This window comes from Oryzias latipes, chromosome 7 (assembly GCF_002234675.1).
Source record: "Oryzias latipes chromosome 7, ASM223467v1".
Classification (NCBI taxonomy): Eukaryota; Metazoa; Chordata; class Actinopteri; order Beloniformes; family Adrianichthyidae; genus Oryzias; species Oryzias latipes.
Window position 1 is genome coordinate 8,140,377 of NC_019865.2, and position 22,995 is coordinate 8,163,371.

Consider the following 22,995-nt stretch of genomic DNA (forward strand, 5'->3'; position numbering starts at 1 on the left):
TAGATTGTTAAAGGAATTAAGACATGTACTGTCTAATAATCCTCATTCTGTATTATAAATGACAAAACATGTGAAATAGTCTTTTTACTCTTTCTTCACACCTACTTCCTCTACAACTTTCCATCCAAGGTTTACATGGAGAGAGACAGATGTATAGTCTCAAACACTTTACAAAAAAAACAATTTAGCTCAACATTGATGAGTTCTGACTACAGGAGAAACTAGAAAACCTCTCAGCAGAGCAATCAAGAACAATTAAACTACAAACAGAACAAAACAGTGAAATCTTCCTCTATAGAAGCATACAACCACTGTAGCTCTGTGCAACGCACCATAAAACCACTAAAAATGTAGATAATTCATAAATATAAGTTTTATTGAATAAAAAATGGAGAAAATTTTGCTACACTGTGTATTTTATTTAAAGATGTGAGCAAATTTTTGGATCATGTTTGGAAAATACACTTTTAAATATAGCTTTAAAGTGTCAAAATATATGATTGCTTAGCATTACTGACTTATTTGTATACATTTAAATAAACACAAACCTAAAAATATCAATTTAATGCCATTAATAAATAACAAATTACATAAATATAAAATATTAATGCAATTTATTTAGATAAATTTACTTTTATTGTGGCTTTTTCAAATGAAATGAAATGAAATGAAACTTATGGTGAATATTTAAAAAATTAAACAAGTTTATCAATGCCTATATCCTTAAACATTTTTCTGCTAGTGAGTGAAAGTCCTTGTTTTGAACCTGATCTGGGGACATTTCTTGTATGATGTTTGCATATCTTTTTCTAGAATCAACCAACTAACCCTTTGTTTTATAAAGATCTTATACTGCAGTGTAAAAAAAATTCTTATTTTCAATAAATCCAGTCTATAATTATTAAAAATGTTTTCAGATATCAGATAAATTGAATGAGCAAATTGACCATCACAGAAACAAAGTTAAACTTGAATGGCTTTATCTCATCCACTCAGTCAATCGGGGTAACTGGTCTTCCAGTGACTCACGGTCTCTGCAGCATCTGCTGCTGTGTTTGATGTCTGTAGGAGTCAATCAGCGGCTGCGGCACCAGCTCCACCAGCTCCAAACTGTCTTTAATCCTCATCAGCAGCTCAAAGTTCTCCCGGCCACGAACCTGCAAACAAACACAGCACAGGTACAAATCTTAGCTAGAGTTTGTTGGCCATGAAAGGAGTGAAACTCCAATGAGGAGGATCTTTATATAAATAATATAACACCAGTCGGACAGAACTGAAAAAGCCGCTCGGATGAGAGTCCAAACATCTTCAAACCAGAAATGTTGTCCAGTAGAATTTTTTTTAGAACTTTTCATCTAAAGGAGGATTATATCTCAATTTTTCTTCCAGCATTTTCAGAAAAAAAATCTGTCAGTTCATTCAGAATCACTGCTGAATGACTGAAAATTAAACTTTCAAAAAATCGAATTTATAATTAAAGATTATTTCTTCTACTAATGCATGTAAAATAACAGGTTTAAAAAGTATATTTACTGGAATATAGTAAATTTCCTCTTCTCCATGTCGCCTCTTCCTCATGTTCATATTTGGATTGGGAATATTTGGTGGACTCTGTTTAAAATCTGCAGGAAACAGAAGCAAAAATCAGTTTCAAGCAGTTTTCACTTTTAGTGCAGGTAAACTGTAGTATCAAATTGCCAAAGAAACAACAGATGTTTTGGTTCCATTTTCTTTTTGTCAACTCACTGCGTTTATTGGCACTGCCATTTTTGGCCACGCTCTCGTTCAGGGCCTGCTGTTCCCTAAAGTGGTCTTCATCGGCTTTGCGGTCCCGGCCAGGACACGCACATATCCGACCCTCAAACGACCTTCTGCCCAACACCTGGCCACTGCAGAAAGGATTTGAGATTCACATGAAAACAAAACCTAAAACAAATCTGTTATAAAATATTACACTCACACAAAAAAACATTACAGCAATTAAATTATACAAAATCAATCTGGATGAATGAGAGCCTTCATAGACAGATTACAGAAATTACATTTTTAATTCACTCAAAACAGCTTGTAACTCTTTTGTTATGGAGGCTGAAAGGTTTCCAGAAAAAGTTAATAATACAAAAATAATAAATATAATAAAAAGGTAGTTTGATTAGATAGAAAGAGTTGTGAAGATAGAAAACACTCTCCTGTGTTAACAGGATTTTTTCTGAAAAGAGCATTAGTGAATTTGGAGACTTACTCTCTGGTTTCTAAGGTGATGATGATGAGGATGGGTCTCCTGTTCATGCCACCCACACAGCTGCTGTTGCACATAAAATTGTAAAGGATGGTAGTAAACTCAGTCCCCACCTGAAACACAAATCCACGCGACTTTCATGATTTAGTCTGTACTTTTGTTGCTTGCGCCAATCGTTAGACATTACATTTCACCAGCAGGGGGAGGTGTTGCTTCACAGTGTGATGCTTGGAGAGCCAGTGGGGTTTCACATGTCCCTTTTTTTAAGGTGTGATCGTGCAATATGATTAGTATGCATGTTTGGACATGCCGAGACTGTTTATCTATAGATGTGTCTACTTTGAGATACTTCACCAAAAGTGGCTCTTTAAATGTGACCATCAATTTCTGAATGGTTTTGTCTTTCATTTATTCTCAAAGCAGAGATTGTTTGTATAGTTTGATTCAACATTTTCCCAGAGGTTATAAACAGGTTTAATGGCGACATTAATCAAATGTATTGATTTAAAAATCCATGTTTATTTGTGATTGGAATCTGAGCTTCAACTTGTTCATGTAACAGTGACGATACGAGAACTGGACTGAATGACTTTCCTAACAGGAAGTACCCGCTGGCTCCAAGAAGCCAAACTCCCATAGACATCTTTTGCGAAATAAAAAGCCTTCAGAATGTAATTCTTTCTCTAAGCCTAATTTTTTTCACGATTTTTATTTCTTTATTGCAAGTTATTTAAGATGGAATCTGGCCATTTATATGCTTCAGTAAAAATAGGTGGGTCATGTTGAAGGTTTGAAACGTTTGATAGACAGATTTCATGTAGCTCGCTTTCAAGTGGTTGCCAACAAGCTCAATCCTGATTGGCAAGTTTGGTTGCCATAGAAACATAGATTCAGACCAATTGGGACCAATCACATCATCTGGTTCCCTCATGGCAACATCCATATTGCAGAAGAATAGAAACTGAATGTACTACATTTCTATGGAACGGGAAGCCAGTCATTTTCTATGAGTGATGCCACACTCACTCGGTCCAGTTCTCATACAAAGTCAATGTTATGGAAGCATAAAAAAAGGGGATGTTGGTTATGAAGTAGACGAGCTCCTGACCTGTGGAGTCTCATAGGGCACATAGGCACTCTGTCTGCCGGTGACAGGATCATCCACATACTGACAGAGGTTGTTTCCCTCCACTCTGATCAGGTGATTGGCTGGAGCAGTTTGACCTGAAGAAAGATGCAAATATATGTTTATGCTAAGCAGAGTTTAGTTTTTCTAAACCCTTGCTCTCAAAACCAAACTAAAGTTGTAATAAACTCTGTGTATTTTATGAGATTGATTTTATTTACCATCGTTAAAGTCCCGGCCAAGTTCGTGATTGGGGCATCGTTTGACCACCTCTGTCACGTGCTCTGCCTTTTTGTAGACCGGCATGGCTCTGATGATGCTGCCATGTGGAGGAGAGGACACCAGCTTGATCTGAATCGGACAGGTTTTGGCAATCTGACAGTAGAGCTTCTTCAACAGGGGGGAGTACTAGAATAAAAAGAGAAAAACAAAGACATTCATTCATCTGGACATACTCTCTAAATTCTGATTTTGTACTTTCCAGCGAGAAAATCAGCAAAGTGAATAAATGAAGACATTCATTGTACTTGGTATGATTAGAAAACATAAAATCATCTGACAGCATTGTATTTTTTAGTCCTTTAAATTTAAAGCACCAGTCTAAGGCATTATGCATTAATGTCAGAAAAAAATAAATTTATAGCAAATGTTTTGAGCATCTTTTTTGGTGGAACCAACTCCAGTTTGGCGAAAAGATACATTATTTTGTTCTAGAGAAAGCTATAAGTCACAGTTTGTTTGATTGCTGGAAAGTGGTCCACATAATATCTGTCTGATAAAAGAATGATGGAGAAGACAAACAAAATAAAAAATAAAAAACTAGAGAGCAAAGGAAAATAAAAAAATGAACAGAAATGTCTTAGATTAATCAACTGTTGTTTAGGTTAAATAAAAATAAAAAAATGGGACAAAATGTTCTGCAAAATAAAATAAAATAAAATGGTGATCCACGATATACCCAAGACTTCTTCTATCCCTGCCGTTCCGAGTACTTACACATGCAGATACATGAACATGTGAATGTATGCATGTTAATGCCCGAAACAGAGTTGAAAGATGAATCACAAGAAATGGAGCCAACCTAACAAGCCCCAACAAACTCTAGTAACTTTCCAGGAAAAAACCAAGGAGGTCTTGTGTAGACTTGCTATGAAGAACAAAAATGCAACAGCACAACAGCACAAATTCTGTGGATCTATAAAAAATTACATTATGAACATTAAATACGTTTTTTATTTGTTTTATGTGCATTTGAAATAAAACAAATAAAATTTCAGAGAAAAGTTCAGACTTTAATGTTTAACTTGTGGAAATGCTATTAAAAATACTTTATTTTTTCAATTAGCTTTTATCTTAAAGGTGTGCAACCAGAGAAAATAATGCATTTACTAAAAAGTAACATCCAGTTGTTATTCTTTTAGTTATCATTATAATTAACCACTCAAGCAGACTTTCTCCCTGAAAGTGGAACTTCCAGAAAAAACTTTTCTGGAAAAAGGAACTTAGGTGATTCTTTTTAATCACCTAAGTCCAGCTAAGATGTAGTGTGGTGACACAGTTGTTAAACCTGTACAATGTAATCTATAAACGTTTTTTTTTCGAACAGATTCCACAGCCTCATGTACCATTTGGAACAAACAGTTTGACCAAACAGTGGCGGAATATCCACAAGAGTCATTTTAAGAGCTCTTAACTTCTCCAGAAGATTTGAGATTTTTTTTTCTATTTGAGAAAAAAAAGTTAATTTTATTATGGGCCAAAAGAGCCTTTTTTTGGCAGGCAAAAAAAACCCCTCTTGTTTAGTAAACATAGTTTTGTGTGAGATTTCAATTCTTTTTAAGTTTGTCTTAAACCAAACATTTCTTCAGGAAAAGTCAAAATCAATAAGAATGCTTAAAAATCAACTATTTTTATCTATTATCGAAGAAATTTGCCACTTTAAAGGAGATTACACGTATCTCTAAATGTATCCATTAAAATTCAATTTGGAAACTGCTTGTGTTACAGGTGAACAGGCTCTTCACAACCACACACACACACAGCATATAGGCCTATAGATTAGGAGCAAACTCCTGTAATGCTTACTCATGTCCTCAGTCATGAGCACTCCCTTTAGGCCAACTGAAATAGCTGTGTACAGCAGCATTACCCACAAGTTTCAACAGTATTTCAATAAACAACTGATTTCCTGGCAGAAGCCAGACAAGTGGGGGAGAACTGTACTGGTCTCCCAGTCTTTTTCTTGACTTTTTTTTACAAGGTCACAGCATTAAAAAGGAAATACGATTTATTGTTGCTGTAAAACCATTAAAGTTTGCAGTTGGACCTTGTTGCCTCACAGTAGTAGCCTTGTTTTAAATCCTTTCATGTTAGGATTCTCCCTGAGTTTTTTCAGAAATATTTCTAAAAGGTTAATGTTACAAAGTGATTGTACCTCTTCTCCAATAAGATAGGCTTCAGCCGAAAATACTTTGAACTGAATCCATAAATGAGTAACTCTGTAATGTAAGTAGTGCTTAACATGATATTAGAGTCTGCAAAGGCAAATGTATCCAAAAAGGAAAGCATTTCAATTGAACCAGGTTAGTAACACCATAAATGGACTTTTTAAAAATAACATCATAATAAAGTTTTACCTGGTTGGTAAAAGGACATCAGCACTTTGTTCTAAATGATTTCAAATGTATTTTCTCTTCTGTCCAAATGTCTAATGGCTCAAAACTAAAAGTGAAAATTTGCCACTTTTTTTCTTTCACTTTTATGGTGAGACTAAATCGAAGGTGCATGGATCTCCACAGCAGATAAAAGTTCTTTCTTTAGCTGCTGCTAATATTTCCACGTTAAAGCTATTTTGTCTCTGGCTCTAATGAAGTTTTATTACAGAAGATCATCTCAGCTGTTAAGGTTGCTTGTCTCGAAGCCACTATGGTGTCAGAATCACATTATGGACACACACAAAAATCATGGATTGTCAAACACTAACCTGCCTAAATACAACATTTTTTAATATATTTTTCTCTTCATTTATATGAAGCTGTCGGAGGCAGTCTTCACCATCTTTGTAACAAACGAAAGTCCAACTTACCTCAGAGGACTAGTGCACACTTGAATCATGCACATAAATTCACACACGGTCCATGATTTCACCTGTGTGCGCTGCGGTCTGAGGTAAAACCCTGACAAAAGATCTGTAGTATCTCGTGTGTATCTGCTTGTACAGACAAGAGATTTTGATAGATGAAGAAGTCAATTTCTGCTTCAGAAAAAAATGACTATTGGAGTGTATGTAGAGAGGGAAGAAAGAGAACAAAGGGACAGGCTGGAAAACATCTTCCAGGTGACTGACAGAAGAAAGGGGAGGAAATCCTCTGAAAACTTCTGACCACAAACCTCGGCTTGCTGCCAAAATCCTCAACTTACAAGTTCATCATAAACATCTTCTCTCACCATGGTAACGGTTCTCCTTTCAGACATGTCCAAAACATCCACAACAGACAATCCTTTGTCCTTAACAAAATTATTTTCCTGTGATGTCAACATTTTATAGAACTGTAAACTCCTTCAGACGTCAGTACCCTCTTGCACCCCCAAAAAAAGTCACCTTATGTGATCAAAAACCTTAGCAATGGTCTCATAGAATGCTCTAACCAAGGATGTGGTCACTTTTTGATGCAATGAGACTGATGCATTCATCCTCCGTTCCATGCTTCTGGATAGAGGACCAGTGGAGGCAGGTGGTGACAGGCTGCTACAGACAGGGTGATAATTGACAAACCATCATCCATAAACACATGCAGCAGCTTGCCCGCTGCAAATTTAGAAAACGAATATCAAATACATTTATGTACATTTATTCGAACCACGTAGAAGTGTCAAAAAATGTGCATTTACGTTGCACACCTTCAGAGTCCAGAGACTTTCACTATATTGGATTTGAAACCAAAATTAGAAACGCAAACATTTATGAAACTTTACATCATCGAATTAGGAAGAAACAAACCCTAACTAACATGGAAAAATATTTGGAATTGATCTCATCCATAAGTTTAAAATAGTAGTAATATACTAAACCCATTAAACTGTTTAGGGTTCATGACTTTATAAACATCAATACCATAAGATACCATGTAACATGGTTATACAGGGAGAAATTGTTACATTGTTATAGACTGTTATCCCTACTGAAATATTTGGATCAAATGCTAATATAATCCCTTTGGGTCTTGTCAACAATAAAAAACGTCTAGAAAACAGAATATTTGTGAGAATTCGCTCTCATAAGGAGAGTTTTCCCAGATCCTGCGTGCTTGGCAGGGATAGCAATGCTGATGTGGCTGTGGATGATGGGTTAGGAAAGAAGGGGAATGATGCATTGTACAAGACGTGTTGTGACCTGCTTCCTAACGGAGAGCCGCTAATAGCTGGGAAGAGCTGCGTCTCGGTGCATGCTGGATCCTGCATCCCCAGTGCATCAAATCCCCTCCCAGCTCAGAAACATACAGTGGTAGTCCACACTCTCACAAGCAGGGTAACTCTAAATGTACAAAAAGAGATCTTATTATTTGAAAATGATGAGGTGTTGGATAGGATTTCTGTCCTTGGTGTTGCTTGTCTCCATTCAAACCAAGGCATCAGCGAGCTTCAGAGCTATTATCTCTAATGCATGGTGTCTTGACTAGACAAGTGGAGATTGCCAGACTAGCTTAACATGGGTTTGGATGGACTTAGTGCATGAGGAAACATTGTGATATATCAGCAAAAAGGATTGTCTCCTGTTTGGTCTCTTTTTAAACGATGAATTACACCCAACATGCTTTTTCCATGCAGCTGCAAACGTTAACTTTCATCAGACCTCCGGATCAAAACCTAAGAAGATGGATTATATGAGCAATGCTTGACGCAATCATTTTTTTTTCGTAATCACACAAAGAAATGCTTGCCATCTGCTCTCAGTAGGAGGCAGAAGGGGTTGGGTGGTAGGCTGATGTGCCCACATGACAATTGGTATTTCCCCATTACCTGCAGCTACAAGGGTTGATAATTGAGACCTTTACATAGTCAGTATCTTACAGTCTCGTCCACATTAATACCCCTTTCTTCTTTTCCCAGAATCCATGAAATAAATGATTTCTAATCTGTTCCAAAGCTACAAAGCTAAAAAAAAAGGCTTTCCTAAAAAAATTTGAGAAAATAATGTTGTCTCTTGTCTTTGCAAACCTTTACATTTTTAGAAACCTACCCTAAGGTAATTTTGCTGCAAACTTGAATACCTTTTTTGTGAAATGTGTTTTAGCAACCTTTTCTTTGAAAGACACAGATTATTTTGTTGATTAAACTCCAGTGCCCCTTCAAAATCTCCAAAATGTACACTCTAAATGAGAAAACAAAGGCAACCAAGCATCAAAGTGTTAAAGGAAGGACCATAAAATCTGTTTTCACATTGTTTCTTTCACTCTCTAATCCTCCTGTTTAATGGCAGTAGAGGCATAAGAATAATCACAGGTTTCCTCACAATTCTTTTTCGGCTGCTTCATTATCTGACTTTTCAGTCATGTGCCAACCAAACACTTCTTTGTTTCCTCCTTTCTTGAGGTAACACAAAAATTGCTGCGGTCTGAATTGCTCACGTCGACATAACCGGTGTTTTCCTTTCAGGTCATAAAAATAGAATATTGGCGAAACCAAGGCTAATGAATTATTTGAGCTTGTAGGGACAGATCTTTGAAAACTAAAGACCATTTGAACTTATCTTACAATACCATTTTTTTATGTTTGTAATTACATATTCCAATATTTGGTTGATGAGCTACTTTCATGTATCATCTAAAATTTGATTTGGAAAAAACGTGGTCTGCCTACCCCTAAAAAGGGTATTCTGGGACATCAAATTGTGTACAATTGTACTTCAGTTTATTGCAGACATGTGCAAACAATTCAAAGATTCCCTTTCTGAAATGTTATTTTGCATTACAAATGCTGGATTTCTTTTTTTTTTTTAAGTTTGCTTCATAGTTTAACAAAGTCTAATTCAACAAAGTCCGTAAAAAGTCTGTGAACTAATGTCTACTTTGGAATTTAGTTCTCACCTCTAAGAATTTAAATGTTATTGTTTACCATGCTTCTTTAAATTGATTATGGAAAGAAAAATGACAAATCCTGCCCAGTCAAATGACTCAAATACACTTTTTTGAGGGAGACAAAAGGAGGCTGCGGACCTTTTTTTAGGAGAGGACAGAGAGAAGGTTGAAGGCGCCACAGGTGACAGCCTTGAGTGCTTGCTAAGACTGAGGAAGTGAAAGACAGAGGAAGAAAAGCAGCAGGTCAAAGACCACGGCTCTAAAGTCGACAAGGGGATCTTCTTACATCACTGAGATTTGAGTAAAAGAGCCAACACGCTTGGTTACTTCTGGGGAACACAACCTCCAAGCCTCCCAGTCTTTCAGAAATTTAACAGCTACACACACATACATACACACACACAGACACTGATAAAATGCAGTTTGACTCTTTTTCAGGGAGGTCAACTGTGTGACAGTCGGAGGTAACACCTTTTTAGCACGACACTTTCCATCAGATCATGACAAATTACACAGCTCTCCTTTCAGCTGTCCCTTAACACCAGCACATGACATTTAAACTGTATTTTTTTTTCAGATTTCTTTGAGGTATTTCAGCCTCACATCATCTTGCTTCATGTTTTTTTGTGGTGAAAAAATTAACTTTTGATAAGAAAAAAACAGGCATTAGAAAAAATTGTTCATACTACAGGGATTTATTATACATTTCAAAGCTTTTATCAGTAAATTGTACTAATTCAGTGTAATAACAAAAAAGTCCTTAATTTTAAACCATTATTTACTGCTCTTTAATTTTAAGAGTTGATTATGAATCAGACCCTCAATATAGAAAATATTTTGAGTGCAACAATGTTTTTGAAGAGTGCCAAGAGCTGAACAGTAAACATGCAAATGCTTCCGCAAATGCTTCCGCAAAACATGTCACAGACAAGACTTTCTCTGTTGCGTTGTCACAAAGGCTACAAAGATGCAGGTTGAAGCGGCATGATTGAAAACACTCGACTTTCACTTGGACACTGCACGCCTCCCCATGCGCTAACTTGAGTCATATTCCTTGTGTGAATACTGATGTGTGCAAGGTAGGCAGCAAGATGGAAAGAGAGGATGCCCTTTTGTGTACAGGCAAAGTTGCTGCACATCAAGGCCACCAGTAGTACTCACGGTCCATGTGGCAGACTTGGCGGTGCTGGACTGCTGGAAAGACACCTGGAAGTCGTGTGGGCCCGGGTAATCGGTGTTGGAGGGGATTGCTGGGGCAGGCGAGAGGCCCTCAAACGTAGAGTTGGGCTGGGAGTAAGGTGAAGGGGTGGGCACAGCCGATGAAGAGGCGTTCTCAGAGCTGTAGGGGCTGGCGGACGTCGCACGGCTCCCCAGGCTCTCCATGCTGCTGCTCAGCAAGTTGTACTGGGACTGGGAAAAAATAAAGACGGTAAGAGTAAAACAGAAGAAGAGGGAGGGAGCAGACAAACAGAGGGAGGACACAGGTGGAGGTGCCACAGAGACAGGGGCTAAGAGTCTTAAGGAGGGTCGGATTACAATGGGAAGGAACAAAATCAGAGTGTTGAGTGTGTGAGGATGCATAAGCAAACATTTCAGAAAGATAAACCCTGCTGGCACTAACTGCATTTACACCTGGAAAATGACAACACAACACAAATGTGTGTCCTGCTGCATAAATGAATGAGTGAGGGGAGAATGCAGGGAGATCTCGCTCGATAGCAGCTTCCCTGTGGCTATATGAGGCATGTTGTAAAACAAGGACACAATATGTTCTCTGCCTAATTACCTGCAATTCCTCATTCTTCTTCTCTTGTGTGTTCGTGAAAAGGAAAAACTAAATTCATGGAGGTGTGCACATTTATATACAATCAATGCTTCCCATGAGGCCTGTTGAAAGTCATATAGACTCCACACTACTCTGAAATAACATATTATGAGAGTTCCAAAAGCTTCTTCCGAACAAATACAGAAAAATAAGAAAAATAACTTCTGTGCTCCACCTATTATTATTAATATTTTAATATAATCCATACATTTTTTAATTGATACTAATAATGCACCTTTTTAAAGTTTATTTAGAGTAAAAATAACAGTAAAATAGCAAAAATTTTGAATCATTTAAAAAAAAAAATCCAAGACGGTTTTCTTTTTTGTTATTGTAGACCTTGTCAGGCAGCTGACACTCCTGCTGCTTTACATTGATAAATTTTTTAAAATTATTTAAGAAACAACTTACAATATCAGGAACTTTACCTTCTTTTTCACGTAGTACATCCTCTAGAGCATTGTCAAATCCTCAGGCAGTGAAATATTCCAGCAAAACAGAGCAAAGAGAGTGCAGGACCATAGTCTAACCCCAGAATTCAAGCACCGTGGACACGCGGTACATCACACTCACACACATGCTCACGCACATACGTGTGCTGCCAGGATAGGGAAAAAGGTGAGGACTGGTGTGTAGAGAGATAAAAGATAGACTGAGATGAGGAGATGAGGAGAGAGAAGCAGAGAGGGAAAAAGGGATGGGAACCCAAAAAATGGTACGGCATTCTAATTATGGCATGCCCAGACATGGGCTGCAATGCCGGGGCCACATGTACGCACATGCTCCAAAACACCTTGTGTAGGCCTACACTCAGTAAACAGACTTTGGACTTACAGAGAGAAAGAAGGACAGAAAAAAGGAGGAGACACAAAAAGTAAAGCAAATGAAAGAAAGATAGCTCAAAGGTTGGATGCCCCTAATCAATAAAGCATTAAATAAGAAGTTGTGGAGTTCACATTTTGAAACCAAAATATTTTTAAGAATTTAAGAACTACTTAATGTAAGCCAGTATTATTATAATAGAAGAATCACTTTTTGCACACTGCCTTATTATAAATTGAATAAATCTGCAGGTAAATGGAATAAATCAGGAAAGATGAAAATAAGATTTTGTGTTTAATAAGACATAAATATTTGTCTAGTTAATCAATTTACATTTTAGAGCAAATGTTATCATTTTTTTAAATATAATTCAATAAAAAAAACTCTTCCAATCCCCATATAAATATCTCAGTATTGCTCATTTCAGGCAATAAAACTTCACAAGAGCATTATCATTTCATTAATTACTAAAAACATACAGAAGTCAGGGGTCCCATCTGTGTGTGATTGTCCTGTGGTTTCTGTTTTTCATCGTTTTCATTTTTTATGATTATTTCACCTCCTTTTATGTTAAGCGCTTTGTGTTTTTTTTAACTGAAATGAAAGTCGCTATATAAATAAAGTTTGAGTTTAAGTTTGAATTCCATTCAGATCAATTCCATTTTATTTATATAGCCCAATATTGCAACGCAGTTGTCTCAACAGGCTTCACTAATTGCACAAAACACAAAATCGGTTATAAAATACAATAGCTGATTGCTTAACTAAACAGACTAAACTAAACTGGCCGTCCCTGTTCTTAGACCCTCCTTCTCTGTAAGGAGTACATCATTTTTACTACCTTCATTTGTGACAATTATCATTATTACTTTTTTAAGCAAAAGGTTGACTGAATGTTAAACGGAACAAAGTCCCTTAATAATTCCCTAGAATGCAAACATTTTATATCTTGATGGGAAAATCTCAATAATCCCTTGGAAAAGTTTTCAGAACAAGATATGACCTGATATGGATTTCCTAATAAGGATATGTTCAGACTTGTCTGTCTTTGCAGAAATATCCATCAGCTAGCAGCTTTTTATGCTGACGTTCAAAGTCCTGAAAACTACTCATACATTTAAGACATTTTCATATTTATTATATTATATAATGTACTAATAATGTGTATTTTTCACATTTTAGAAAATGTCACACATGTATCTCAAATTACTGATTGCAGGTTTAAAACTCAATATAGTTGTGCTAATATACTTAATAAATCAAGAAAACATGATTTAAAATTAGTAGATCTGCCAAAAGTAAAAATAAAACAGCTGTCATCTTCCAAAGTGAAAACTTAATGGACGTTTTTTTATTTATTTATGAATTCCAATGTGTTCTTATGATGAAAACCTGGATGATTCATAAAAATGTGAACGTAAATGCATTTTTTTTTAATGACATATCGTTCAAAGCCAATGCAATGTGGTCTATATCTGCTGATCTAGTGAGCATTGATGTAAACCAGCTTTTGGTAGAGACTTTTGGGGAAATTTTTAGGGCACTGGAGTTTGGACACCACTACAACAAGGCAAACGACCTATAAAGTGCACCAAGAAGTGAGTAGTGAGGGAATTCGGACACAGTCACAGTGAAGTTCTTTTGGAATTGTCACTTTACATGTGTTATCAAAGAGGGTTTAGACCTACAGAAACAGCCCAGTTGCGTACAAAATACTTCACAAAAACCCACTTTGTCAAACAGACAACTGCACTCAGGTGTGCATGTGTGTATGTCTGGACTTCACGAGCTGAAATATGCCACTGTGTGAACAAAGGTGTATTCGTCTTTGAGCGGGTGCATGGACTTCACGTCTAAGTACCATCTGATGTCCCCTGTGGGCAGACATCCCAGTAGCTGCCAATCAGAGCAAAGCTTAAAAGGCTCCAAACAGTTAGAATGGTAGATAAGCTGGCTGCAGAAACCCTCACTTGGTAAGATTAGCCTAAAACAACAGGCTGAGAATAAAGTGACTGACTACTCAAAGTTCTATTAAAAAAAAACAACTTTTGAGCCTGCATTCAAAAATAAACACTAAAATGTTTAAGTTTTAGACTTCATGTTGTTTGTCACTTAAATCAATTCCCTCATTTAGATGAAAAAATACATATCTATAAAGTGAGACATTGTAGGGAATTGCATTACAATCACTGATGCTGTGAACAGAGGTGACTGTACAGGAGGTGTGGAGAGGAGCACCAGTGCTGGGAGGATGCCCCCTGTTGGAAATGTATTGCAAAAGAGCAAAAACACCAGAGGAGCTTTACTTTAAGATTACTCAAGTGAAAAGTTGTTCATTTTTCAAAATTTCCTACATGTGGGCGTTCTCGATGTGCCTTTCATCTAACAACAAACAAAGTTATTTGAAAAATATCAACATTTGAAGATTAAAAAATGTAAATATATATGTATTGTGTAAATCCTGGTATTTTCAGAAGTTGAAAGAATTATTTGTCTAACTTCAATCAAAAAGTAACATCCCCTTGTTTACAGTCTATTTGATGACATTAAGGTCGCCTTAACAAGAGGGTAACTGATGTCTACAATAAATTTGTGATGTACTTTATTTCAATCCAAAATACCAATATTCTTCCTGGTGGGGCAAGAATCCAAAATTTAAGCTTTTCCTTTTGTTATTAAATCCTATTTTCCAGTTATGATGAATTTTACGTGTTAAATAAAAGCTGTTTTAACCCCATCAAGCCTTACTCCTGCTTTACCAAACAATATGTTGGAGGCACAATGTGTTTATTGTGGTTGTAAAGTTCAAGCTAAGTCGCAGGGCTTTGCTGTCAGAGATTTTTATACTGACAATTATGCTTAGAGCAACATTTTCATAGAATTGTCTGCTCAATAATGTAGTAAGAGAACTGATTTTCTCTCTATAATTAAGTAAAAAGAAAAAAAGCACGGTGAAATAAACTAATGTAAGAATTACAATATTTACAGAAAGTTACCTTAAATAAATAAACTTAATACATATGATTATTTGTGAATACTGCACCTCTGACCACACAAAAACTAGTCTATCTACTGAAAGCATGAGAAGTATTTTTTTCTTCTTAAAAGCGCTGATGTAAATGAAAATCCTGCAAATGTAATGTTAGAAATCAGCAAAACTATTTAAAAAAACAATAAATAGCCTCACATTGACCAAGGTGGTTGCCTCTGCTTTACAGCTTTCTTACTGTATATGTGGCAACTAATAAAAAAAATTGTATTTAGGATTTTTAGTGAACATTGCCTTTAAACCATCTCATTATTGTATGCAGTTAAACCGTTTCTATGGGAGATAACCCTGACATGTTTATTACCAAAGTTTTACAAAACAGGAACTACAATCTAACATGAAATAGTAACTTAAATTTCACACCAACAAAATCTTTTTATCTTTTTCAAGTCTATAAACAAATGATATTCACTTACCACTTCACACAGCATTTTAAAGCTTCAGGAAACTCCAATTTACTTCCAGGAGGCAGAAAAATGCGACTACAAGAGCAGAACATGATGTAGGATGAAAACGCTTTGCCCATATTCTCCTTTATGGCTTTCTTGCCTATATGTGGGCCTTCTCCATGTGCCTTTGATCTGACAACAAACTCTTGCTCCATCTCCTTTTTTAACTTTCATTCTTCCCAATTAGCCACACAGACAAGCCTCGACTTGTCTAATTAGAGGGAAATTTAACCAATACTAAAGAGCGAAGGGAAGCTGATGGGAGGTTTCTGTAATTTCATTCACAAATAGAGTTAAAACTACCGGAATATATGTTTTATGTCTGTAAATTATTCAACAAGATTTTTTTGTTACTTATTTGGATTTGGTGTTCAGTGTGCGCTTATCTGGTAATTTACCTGCAAACTTAACAATGTGCACACACAGATGGTGTTAAATTAGAGCAGCAAGGGGTCCTGGCTTGGGACTTCCAAAGCTCTGCCCCACAGACATGACACACACACACACACACATCCACACACACACACACACACACCACAGTCCCAACAGACTGCTGCACAGAGAGGGAAAAAGCTGTGGAGGAGAGGGAAACTAGGAGGGAATCTCCTCAGCACAGATGGGAAAATGTTGAAAGTAATCAACAAAATAAAATGTAAATTATGCGTTCAGGAATGGAGATAGGCCTTCAAAGAGCAGAGATTTAAAAAGAAAATCTACTTTTAAGTCAAACAAAGCTTGTCATGCTCTTACCATTACATTGTCATTTGTGTCTCTCATGTGATAAACATCCATGGAAACCTCGGCTGAGTTGCAGTGACTCCCGGAGATGCTGGTAGAAGCCACTGGGTGTTCACCGGGCCTGCTGTTTGGAGGGAGCTCGAAATAAGTGCTATCTGGCTCCCTGTGATCACAAATACAAAATGATCAGAGAAGAATTAGTCTTTCAAAAGTTATTTATTTGAGTTATTAAACCTGCCATGCACTAAAACAGACATTAGAAAAATAAAAATGACAGTGTGTTGGAACAAGCTGAAGAATTTAAGAGTGAAATTTGAAATACTTTGTTGCTGATTTACTGACAATGACTGAAGTGTAGTTTTTATTTATCATTCCTTAAACCTTTTGTAGAAATGTGCATTTTGAAGTAAAGGCTTAAATTCTGCTGTTTTTCTTTTTTTCTTAATTTCAATATGCAATCAAATAACTTTTTGGGGATCTTGTTTAATATCAAGGATCTTTTTGTTAATTTGATAATTATTGAAATGCACAGAGGATCTTGTCATAATTCTCATATGTAAAAATATGCCTATTTTTTCTGTTCACCAATTTAAAAATCCTCCCACTGAACAACTGTCTTCCATACAGCAAAAAAAAACAAAAAAAAAAAACTTTATACATCTGATATTTTCATCACACAAAAACAAACTGAAAAACTGACCCAAAAAAAAGCAAGCATTTAGATAAAGAAAACTACGGAAGAGGATTAGGGCCATGGAGAAATAAAAAAAAAGGTCATAGACAATTCTGACTTTAAAGTCAGAATTCTGACTTTAATCTCAGAATTCTGACTTTAATCTCAGAATTCTGACTTTATTCTCAGAATTCTGACTTTAAACTCAGAATTCTGACTTTAATCTCAGAATTCTGACTTTATTCTCAGAATTCTGACTTTAATCTCAGAATTCTGACTTTAATCTCAGAATTCTGACTTTATTCTCAGAATTCTGACTTTAATCTCAGAATTCTGACTTTAAAGTCAGAATAGTGCGCTACAGTCGCATGTGAGCCACATTCTTCACTTCAGCACTGCCGAGTCCAAGGAGCTGCCGGAGTGAAACCAACAAAATTGACGTCTGTAAGTGTCTTTTTGCACGCTGAGGGTTGACCAGAGGAGCTCATTTCGCTAATGGAAGAACAGAGGGTAAGTAAAAAGAAATCGTTTTAAACTGAATCTTGTATGAACGGTTACGGGCAGCAGGCTATGCTAGCATTTTGCATCGGTCATGCAGGGCTTTGCATAGCTGGTGCAAAAAATGCTTTGTGATAGCACCCATTGTCGTGCCCGTTTATATCAACAACTACCTTATAATTTCGTTTTTTATACCCTTCAGAAAATACTCTCTGCGTATGTCTAACAGATTGTCGTGTTTTACTATGCAGCATCATGCCCACTGATCTTTTAGTTTACACGTCCAATAACTTTAACGTTCGGTTTTCAGCCTTCTCTTCACGTGACAGACACGTTCTCTATTTTTATTATCTCATTGTTAAACAAACACTCTGCAAACGACGGTCCCCCGTCACAGAATCATACCCTTTCATAACATTTAATACAATATTGTAATTTTTGTTATTCTGTATCTGCACGAGTTTAAATAAAGTTCAGGTGGTGGAAGTCACGTGACACCTCGGAGTAGAGTTGCGTATCCACGGCAACCGCCGTTTCTTCTTCGTTGAACCGTAGCAATGTGTTTACTATTTAGCACATTAGCACCCACATTAAGCTATCGGCACCGCTGCAAACTTCACAGGGTACAGTTTATTATTATTTTTACAGGGCGGGTTTTTTTATTTTATTTTTATTGGGCGGGGGGTTTTTAAACACCGCGAAGCTTGATCGTTACGTCATTATGTACGTAGTTCTGCAGAATCGGATGATTGACTCTTCTGTAGACTACTATTTTCTATTTTCTCAGCTGCATTTTCATAGTCCGTTCGGATTCACCTGATTAACCACATTTGTCCAGTTTTAGTGGGCATATAAATGGCCAACAAGTACATTTATGTCAAATGTTTGCACACAGCAAGAAAGAAAGAAGCTCCATTTATCACTTTTTTATTTATGCTTCTGAAAATACTACTGGACTTGTTTTTTTTCCTATATGTTCCCTGTGACATCAAATAATACTCATTTCTTTTATAACTAATGTATTTTTCTTTTGTGCAGATTGACAGTGATGTCATTGCTGTGGAGGATCCAGAAATGACACTTCACATCCCTCCCTGTGGAGTCTGCAACATGTCATTGCAGAAAGAAGTTCTTTTGCTGAGATTTCTTCCCATCAGATGCTAGACTCTACATTAGACACTGGAAACTTGTTCTTGTTATTATTTTTAAGCACATTTATTTATTTATCTGTCGTTTTTAATGGAGCTATGGTAACAAAGTAATTTGACTGTTTTGTCGTTTTTTCTTAAATATATGTGCGATAGTACATATCTGAGAATACCTGCAGATAACTGACATACCTTTTCCTTTTAATTTGAATTTATTTCTGATTCATTTTCTGAACCCATTTTGTCCCTTTTGGGACCTAGGGGCTGCTGGAGCCTATCCCGGCCTCTTATTTCTTCTGTGAAATTTAAAGAAATATTTATAACTAAACACATTTTTTCTCATTTTATTATTTACTTTTAATTTTCAGTATTTCCATAACAGATGCATCAAATAATAGTAACCTAAGATCAAAAGTATTAAATCAACTGTATTTCCATTATATGATTTATTTGTTTCCTTTTGAAATATTCGGCCACTTGCATTACATGTGTTAGTTCTGACCTTTTAAATAATGTTAGCAACTCCTGTTTAACTCACACGTGGTAAAAAAGGTGTTATGGTTCCTATAAATTCATACAAAAACATTTCAGAAGAAAGACCTTTATTCATACATTTTTATAGAAACATTACAGTTTATAATTTATAACATAGCAACAATTTATCATTAAGTTATGCATATTATAATAGGGAATGTGTTAAATTTGCTTCTTCTCTTCCCATTTCAAGCATTAACTGTTTAGTTTGTATAATGAAAAGTAAGATACAGGGATGTATACTCAGATTGTGACTTATTTTTGTTTCTTCATATATGTGCTGTTCCTGTGTTGAAGGAAGTATGTTCCAATTGACCATGATTGAAACAATAAACTCAAATTAATGTTGTTTCTAATAACTGCTTCCAACTTAGAATAGTCTTATTTTCAAAATAAACTTCTCTCAGCTGCACAATGACGTACTGGTTAGCAGGCGTGCCTCATAGCAAGAGGGCTTCAAATCCCAAAAGGGTCCTGTGTGGAGTTAGCATGTTCTCCTGCATACATGACCTTCCGGCAGCTTCTTCCATCAGTCCAAAAAGCATTATAGTTGATTAATGTAAAGTGTGTGAATGGTGATTGTGTGTGTTGTGTCTGTCCCAGAGCTGCATCATCCTCCAAAGCGATGACATCACGGTCAATCTGCACAAAAGAAAAATTAATTAATAATAATAATTTAAAAAAAAAGTATGAGTTTTACTTGATGTCACAGTAAAAATATAAGAAAATTACCATCTTCTTTTTCTCCAAATTAAGTCTTGGCATGTGGAGTTCCATTTTTCTGCATGTCAGCTAATAAGACGATAAAACATAAAATGACGTGGAGGGAGGCATGAGAGCTAAATATTGTAATAAAGTCAAAATGTAAAAAAGTCAAAAAGGTAGGTGAATGCAAACAACTGCAGTGTGCAGAAATGCACAACTTGAAACTCCGTCCGTGAGACTGTCACAGATGTCGATAACAGCATACAAAGTTTTAAAAGACGTTATACAGTTACAAAATGCTAGCATAGTCTGTCGCCGTTTCATTAAACAATTCTAAATTAATCTCTTTTTACTCACCTTCTGTTAACACACTGGCCTCCTGGTAAACTTCAGCACGCAACGAGAAACTTAAAGAGGACATTTTCGTTAGTTCCACTCAGCATGTATGACTCCACAGTGCTGCTAAAGCTAACTGAAGGAAGTAGCTCACAGGCCTCCGTAGTTCTGAGATTAAAGTCAGAATTCTGAGATTAAAGTCAGAATTCTGAGATTAAAGTCAGAATTCTGAGTTTAAAGTCAGAATTCTGAGATTAAAGTCAGAATTCTGAGATTAAAGTCAGAATTCTGAGTTTAAAGTCAGAATTCTGAGATTAAAGTCAGAATTCTGAGTTTAAAGTCAGAATTCTGAGTTTAAAGTCAGAATTCTGAGAATAAAGTCAGAATTCTGAGATTAAAGTCAGAATTTTCTATGCGCTTTTTTTTTCTTTGTCCATGGCCCTAATCCTCTTCGGTAGAAAACACATCTATTTCCACATTTCTTTTAAAGCAAAGCTTAAAGTAAATGTTTTACTTAGATGTATATAGTATGAAAAAAGGTGATGGAAAGTAAAGATGCTTCAAAAAGGAGTTGATGACACTCACAGGGAGCTCCACAGGTGATCAAAGGTGCCTCCTTCCTCAGCAACAGTGGTCTGGGACATCTTAGAGGACGAGTAGTCCAGTGAGGGGCAGAACACTCTGCAGAACACACAAAGTTCTTATATTATTTCATATATCAAAGATTAGACTTTTGGGGGGAAATCGAGCATTAATGGTCGACAGATGGTTTTTAAAGAAAAGACAAAGGGGAGTCTGTGTTAAAGGTCACTTTAAATGAGAAGGAGAATCTGAGAATACACGAGCGCGCATTCGTCCAGGTGTGATCGCACTCATGTAGTCCCAGCGAGGTAGCACAAGGTGCCAGGGGGCCGAGCGTGCCCAGACACGTCCGACTTGTTGGCATCTCTTTCCAAAGGGGAAGCGTCTCGTCTTCAGCGTCTGAGCATTCCAATTTTCGAAAGAACGCATGTGAATTCTTGATGCGATCTCTGCGCAGCCTTCAGACCCGCAGCTGCAGCTGCGCAAACGCCTTCAAATGGAAACTCATTCAATTTTGCATCAAACTTAACATTTCAATGTGTTTTAAGTTTAAAAATCCCGCGTGTAATATGAAGATTTTCACGGAGGAGTAAGTTCAAATGTCTGTAGATGTTGAAGAATAACAGAGACAGAGAGCCAATCGCAAAACTGACATACCGCTTGCTTTCCACCTGTCTGCATCCAGCCCAGCAGCCTATCCCACTAGGGATGGCTTATAACCTTTAACAAAAGCTCACTGGCCAATATAATCAGGCCTACGTTGCGTAATGTGCGCACTTTAATCTTAAGCAAATGTAGACACTTGAAAGGTGCACGCTGATCTAAAAAGAAAAAAAAAACTTAGATGATTATTTTAATTTCAACGAAACAAAAAAAATGACACATTGCGTAGACTGTAGCCGTTTATCTCTACAAGGAAAGACGCTCACTGTGGTCAGATCCGAATCGATTGAAGATCTGGAGTTTTGTAAACATCTGAGTTCGTTTTAAAACTACTGCAAAAGAGCTGCTTCTGTTCTGGTTTTTGCACTCAATTACAATCATAAACTCATTTTTTGTCCTTTATGACTTTTGGATTGAAAAAGGCAAATAAATAAAAGAAATAATTCTTTAAGAACACGGTAAGAGCGCAGCAGGTTCCCGCTGTTCCTGAAGGATCTGCCGCCAGAAACAAACAGATCCCGGATCAGCGCGAGAACAGGCGCGCGGGGGGGGGGGGGGGGGGGGGGGGGGGGTCCCATTCTGTGTAGAATTATTGATTGATAACATCTGAGAACAGGTCGTTCTCATTTTTCCATACAATGTTGATAAAGAACAACAACAAAACGCCTTTAAGGGAATATAAGCAGAGTAGTCCAAATATGTTTTTCTGCTAAATTATATTTACAATTATAGTGGCTATACGCTTTTAATTACTAGTTACATTTTCGTGCTTTGTTTCTGCAAAAACTGGCTTTGTCCTTTGCCTGAATTTCACGTCATTTTTAAATTGACTTTGCTCTGATCTTTCAAATCTATTGTGCGTCTCCACTCCAGGTTACGGCACCCATGACAACACACAGACACGCACAATCCTTCCCAGGGGCCATTATAGTTAGGGAAATGAGTCCCAAATGAAAAGAAATTAATTTTTAAAATTATATTAGAGTCGAGCTTCCTCAGACTCGTGTGAAATATAGGCCGAGGAATAAAATGATGATGTGAACTGTTTGTCTCGGAACATCCTCAGCAAAATGTCCTGAACAGAATGAAAACAGCAATTTACCAGTTTTCACTTGAATTTTGAATCTGTTATTTTCGAGTACATTTCTAAACTACACATTTTTCTTAACAAATACTTATGTGGAAGAATTTCAAGAAATCATAAATCGTAGGCTATTTTGTTAAATATTAGAGATGTCGTTCATTTAAATTCTTATTTATCGAATATCTCGGAGAAAACGCATTTTACTACAACTTCTAATAAAATCTATAGTAAATATTATATTTTATTTATATTGAAAATTTCAGATTTTATCATGACAGTATTTTTGAAAATAATTTAACATTGTTTTTTTCAACTAGCGCTTTAAACACTATGTAAATAGGAAGAAAATGAACTAAAACATGTATATTGTTTGGAAAAGAGTCATTTCTAATAACCTCGAACTGTTTATTGGTAAAGAAAGACAGGCCTACCTGTGCGTTCTTCTTA

General features: G+C 36.4%; 1 protein-coding gene and 2 long non-coding RNA genes across 5 annotated transcripts in view; 1 reads left to right on the top strand and 2 right to left on the bottom strand.

Moving 5' to 3' along the window:
* The window catches only part of tp73 (tumor protein p73), a 29,300-nt gene that overhangs the window by 3,964 nt on the left and 2,341 nt on the right, over positions 1–22,995 (bottom strand). The window contains exons 2-10 of one of the 3 annotated variants that reach the window (XM_023956487.1): positions 20,805–20,900; positions 16,338–16,488; positions 10,604–10,852; positions 3,587–3,773; positions 3,348–3,463; positions 2,243–2,352; positions 1,747–1,889; positions 1,534–1,622; positions 1,030–1,157 (exon numbers count right to left, since the gene is read on the bottom strand). In XM_023956487.1, the coding sequence (XP_023812255.1) occupies positions 1,030–1,157; positions 1,534–1,622; positions 1,747–1,889; positions 2,243–2,352; positions 3,348–3,463; positions 3,587–3,773; positions 10,604–10,852; positions 16,338–16,488; positions 20,805–20,900 (1,269 nt within the window). Of the gene's footprint in view, positions 1–1,029; positions 1,158–1,533; positions 1,623–1,746; positions 1,890–2,242; positions 2,353–3,347; positions 3,464–3,586; positions 3,774–10,603; positions 10,853–11,678; positions 11,962–16,337; positions 16,489–20,804; positions 20,901–22,995 lie in introns of those variants that run through there. The other 2 variants (XM_004070358.4, XM_011476899.3) reach the window with 2 other exon arrangements.
* Positions 17,251–19,537, top strand: LOC111947652. Its single transcript, XR_002873515.1, has 2 exons — positions 17,251–17,508; positions 18,535–19,537. It is a non-coding gene; the product is annotated as an uncharacterized LOC111947652 (long non-coding RNA).
* LOC111947651 lies at positions 19,230–20,448 on the bottom strand. The gene is made up of 3 exons (XR_002873514.1): positions 20,241–20,448; positions 19,911–19,970; positions 19,230–19,820 (listed from the first exon to the last, which is right to left on the bottom strand). It is a non-coding gene; the product is annotated as an uncharacterized LOC111947651 (long non-coding RNA).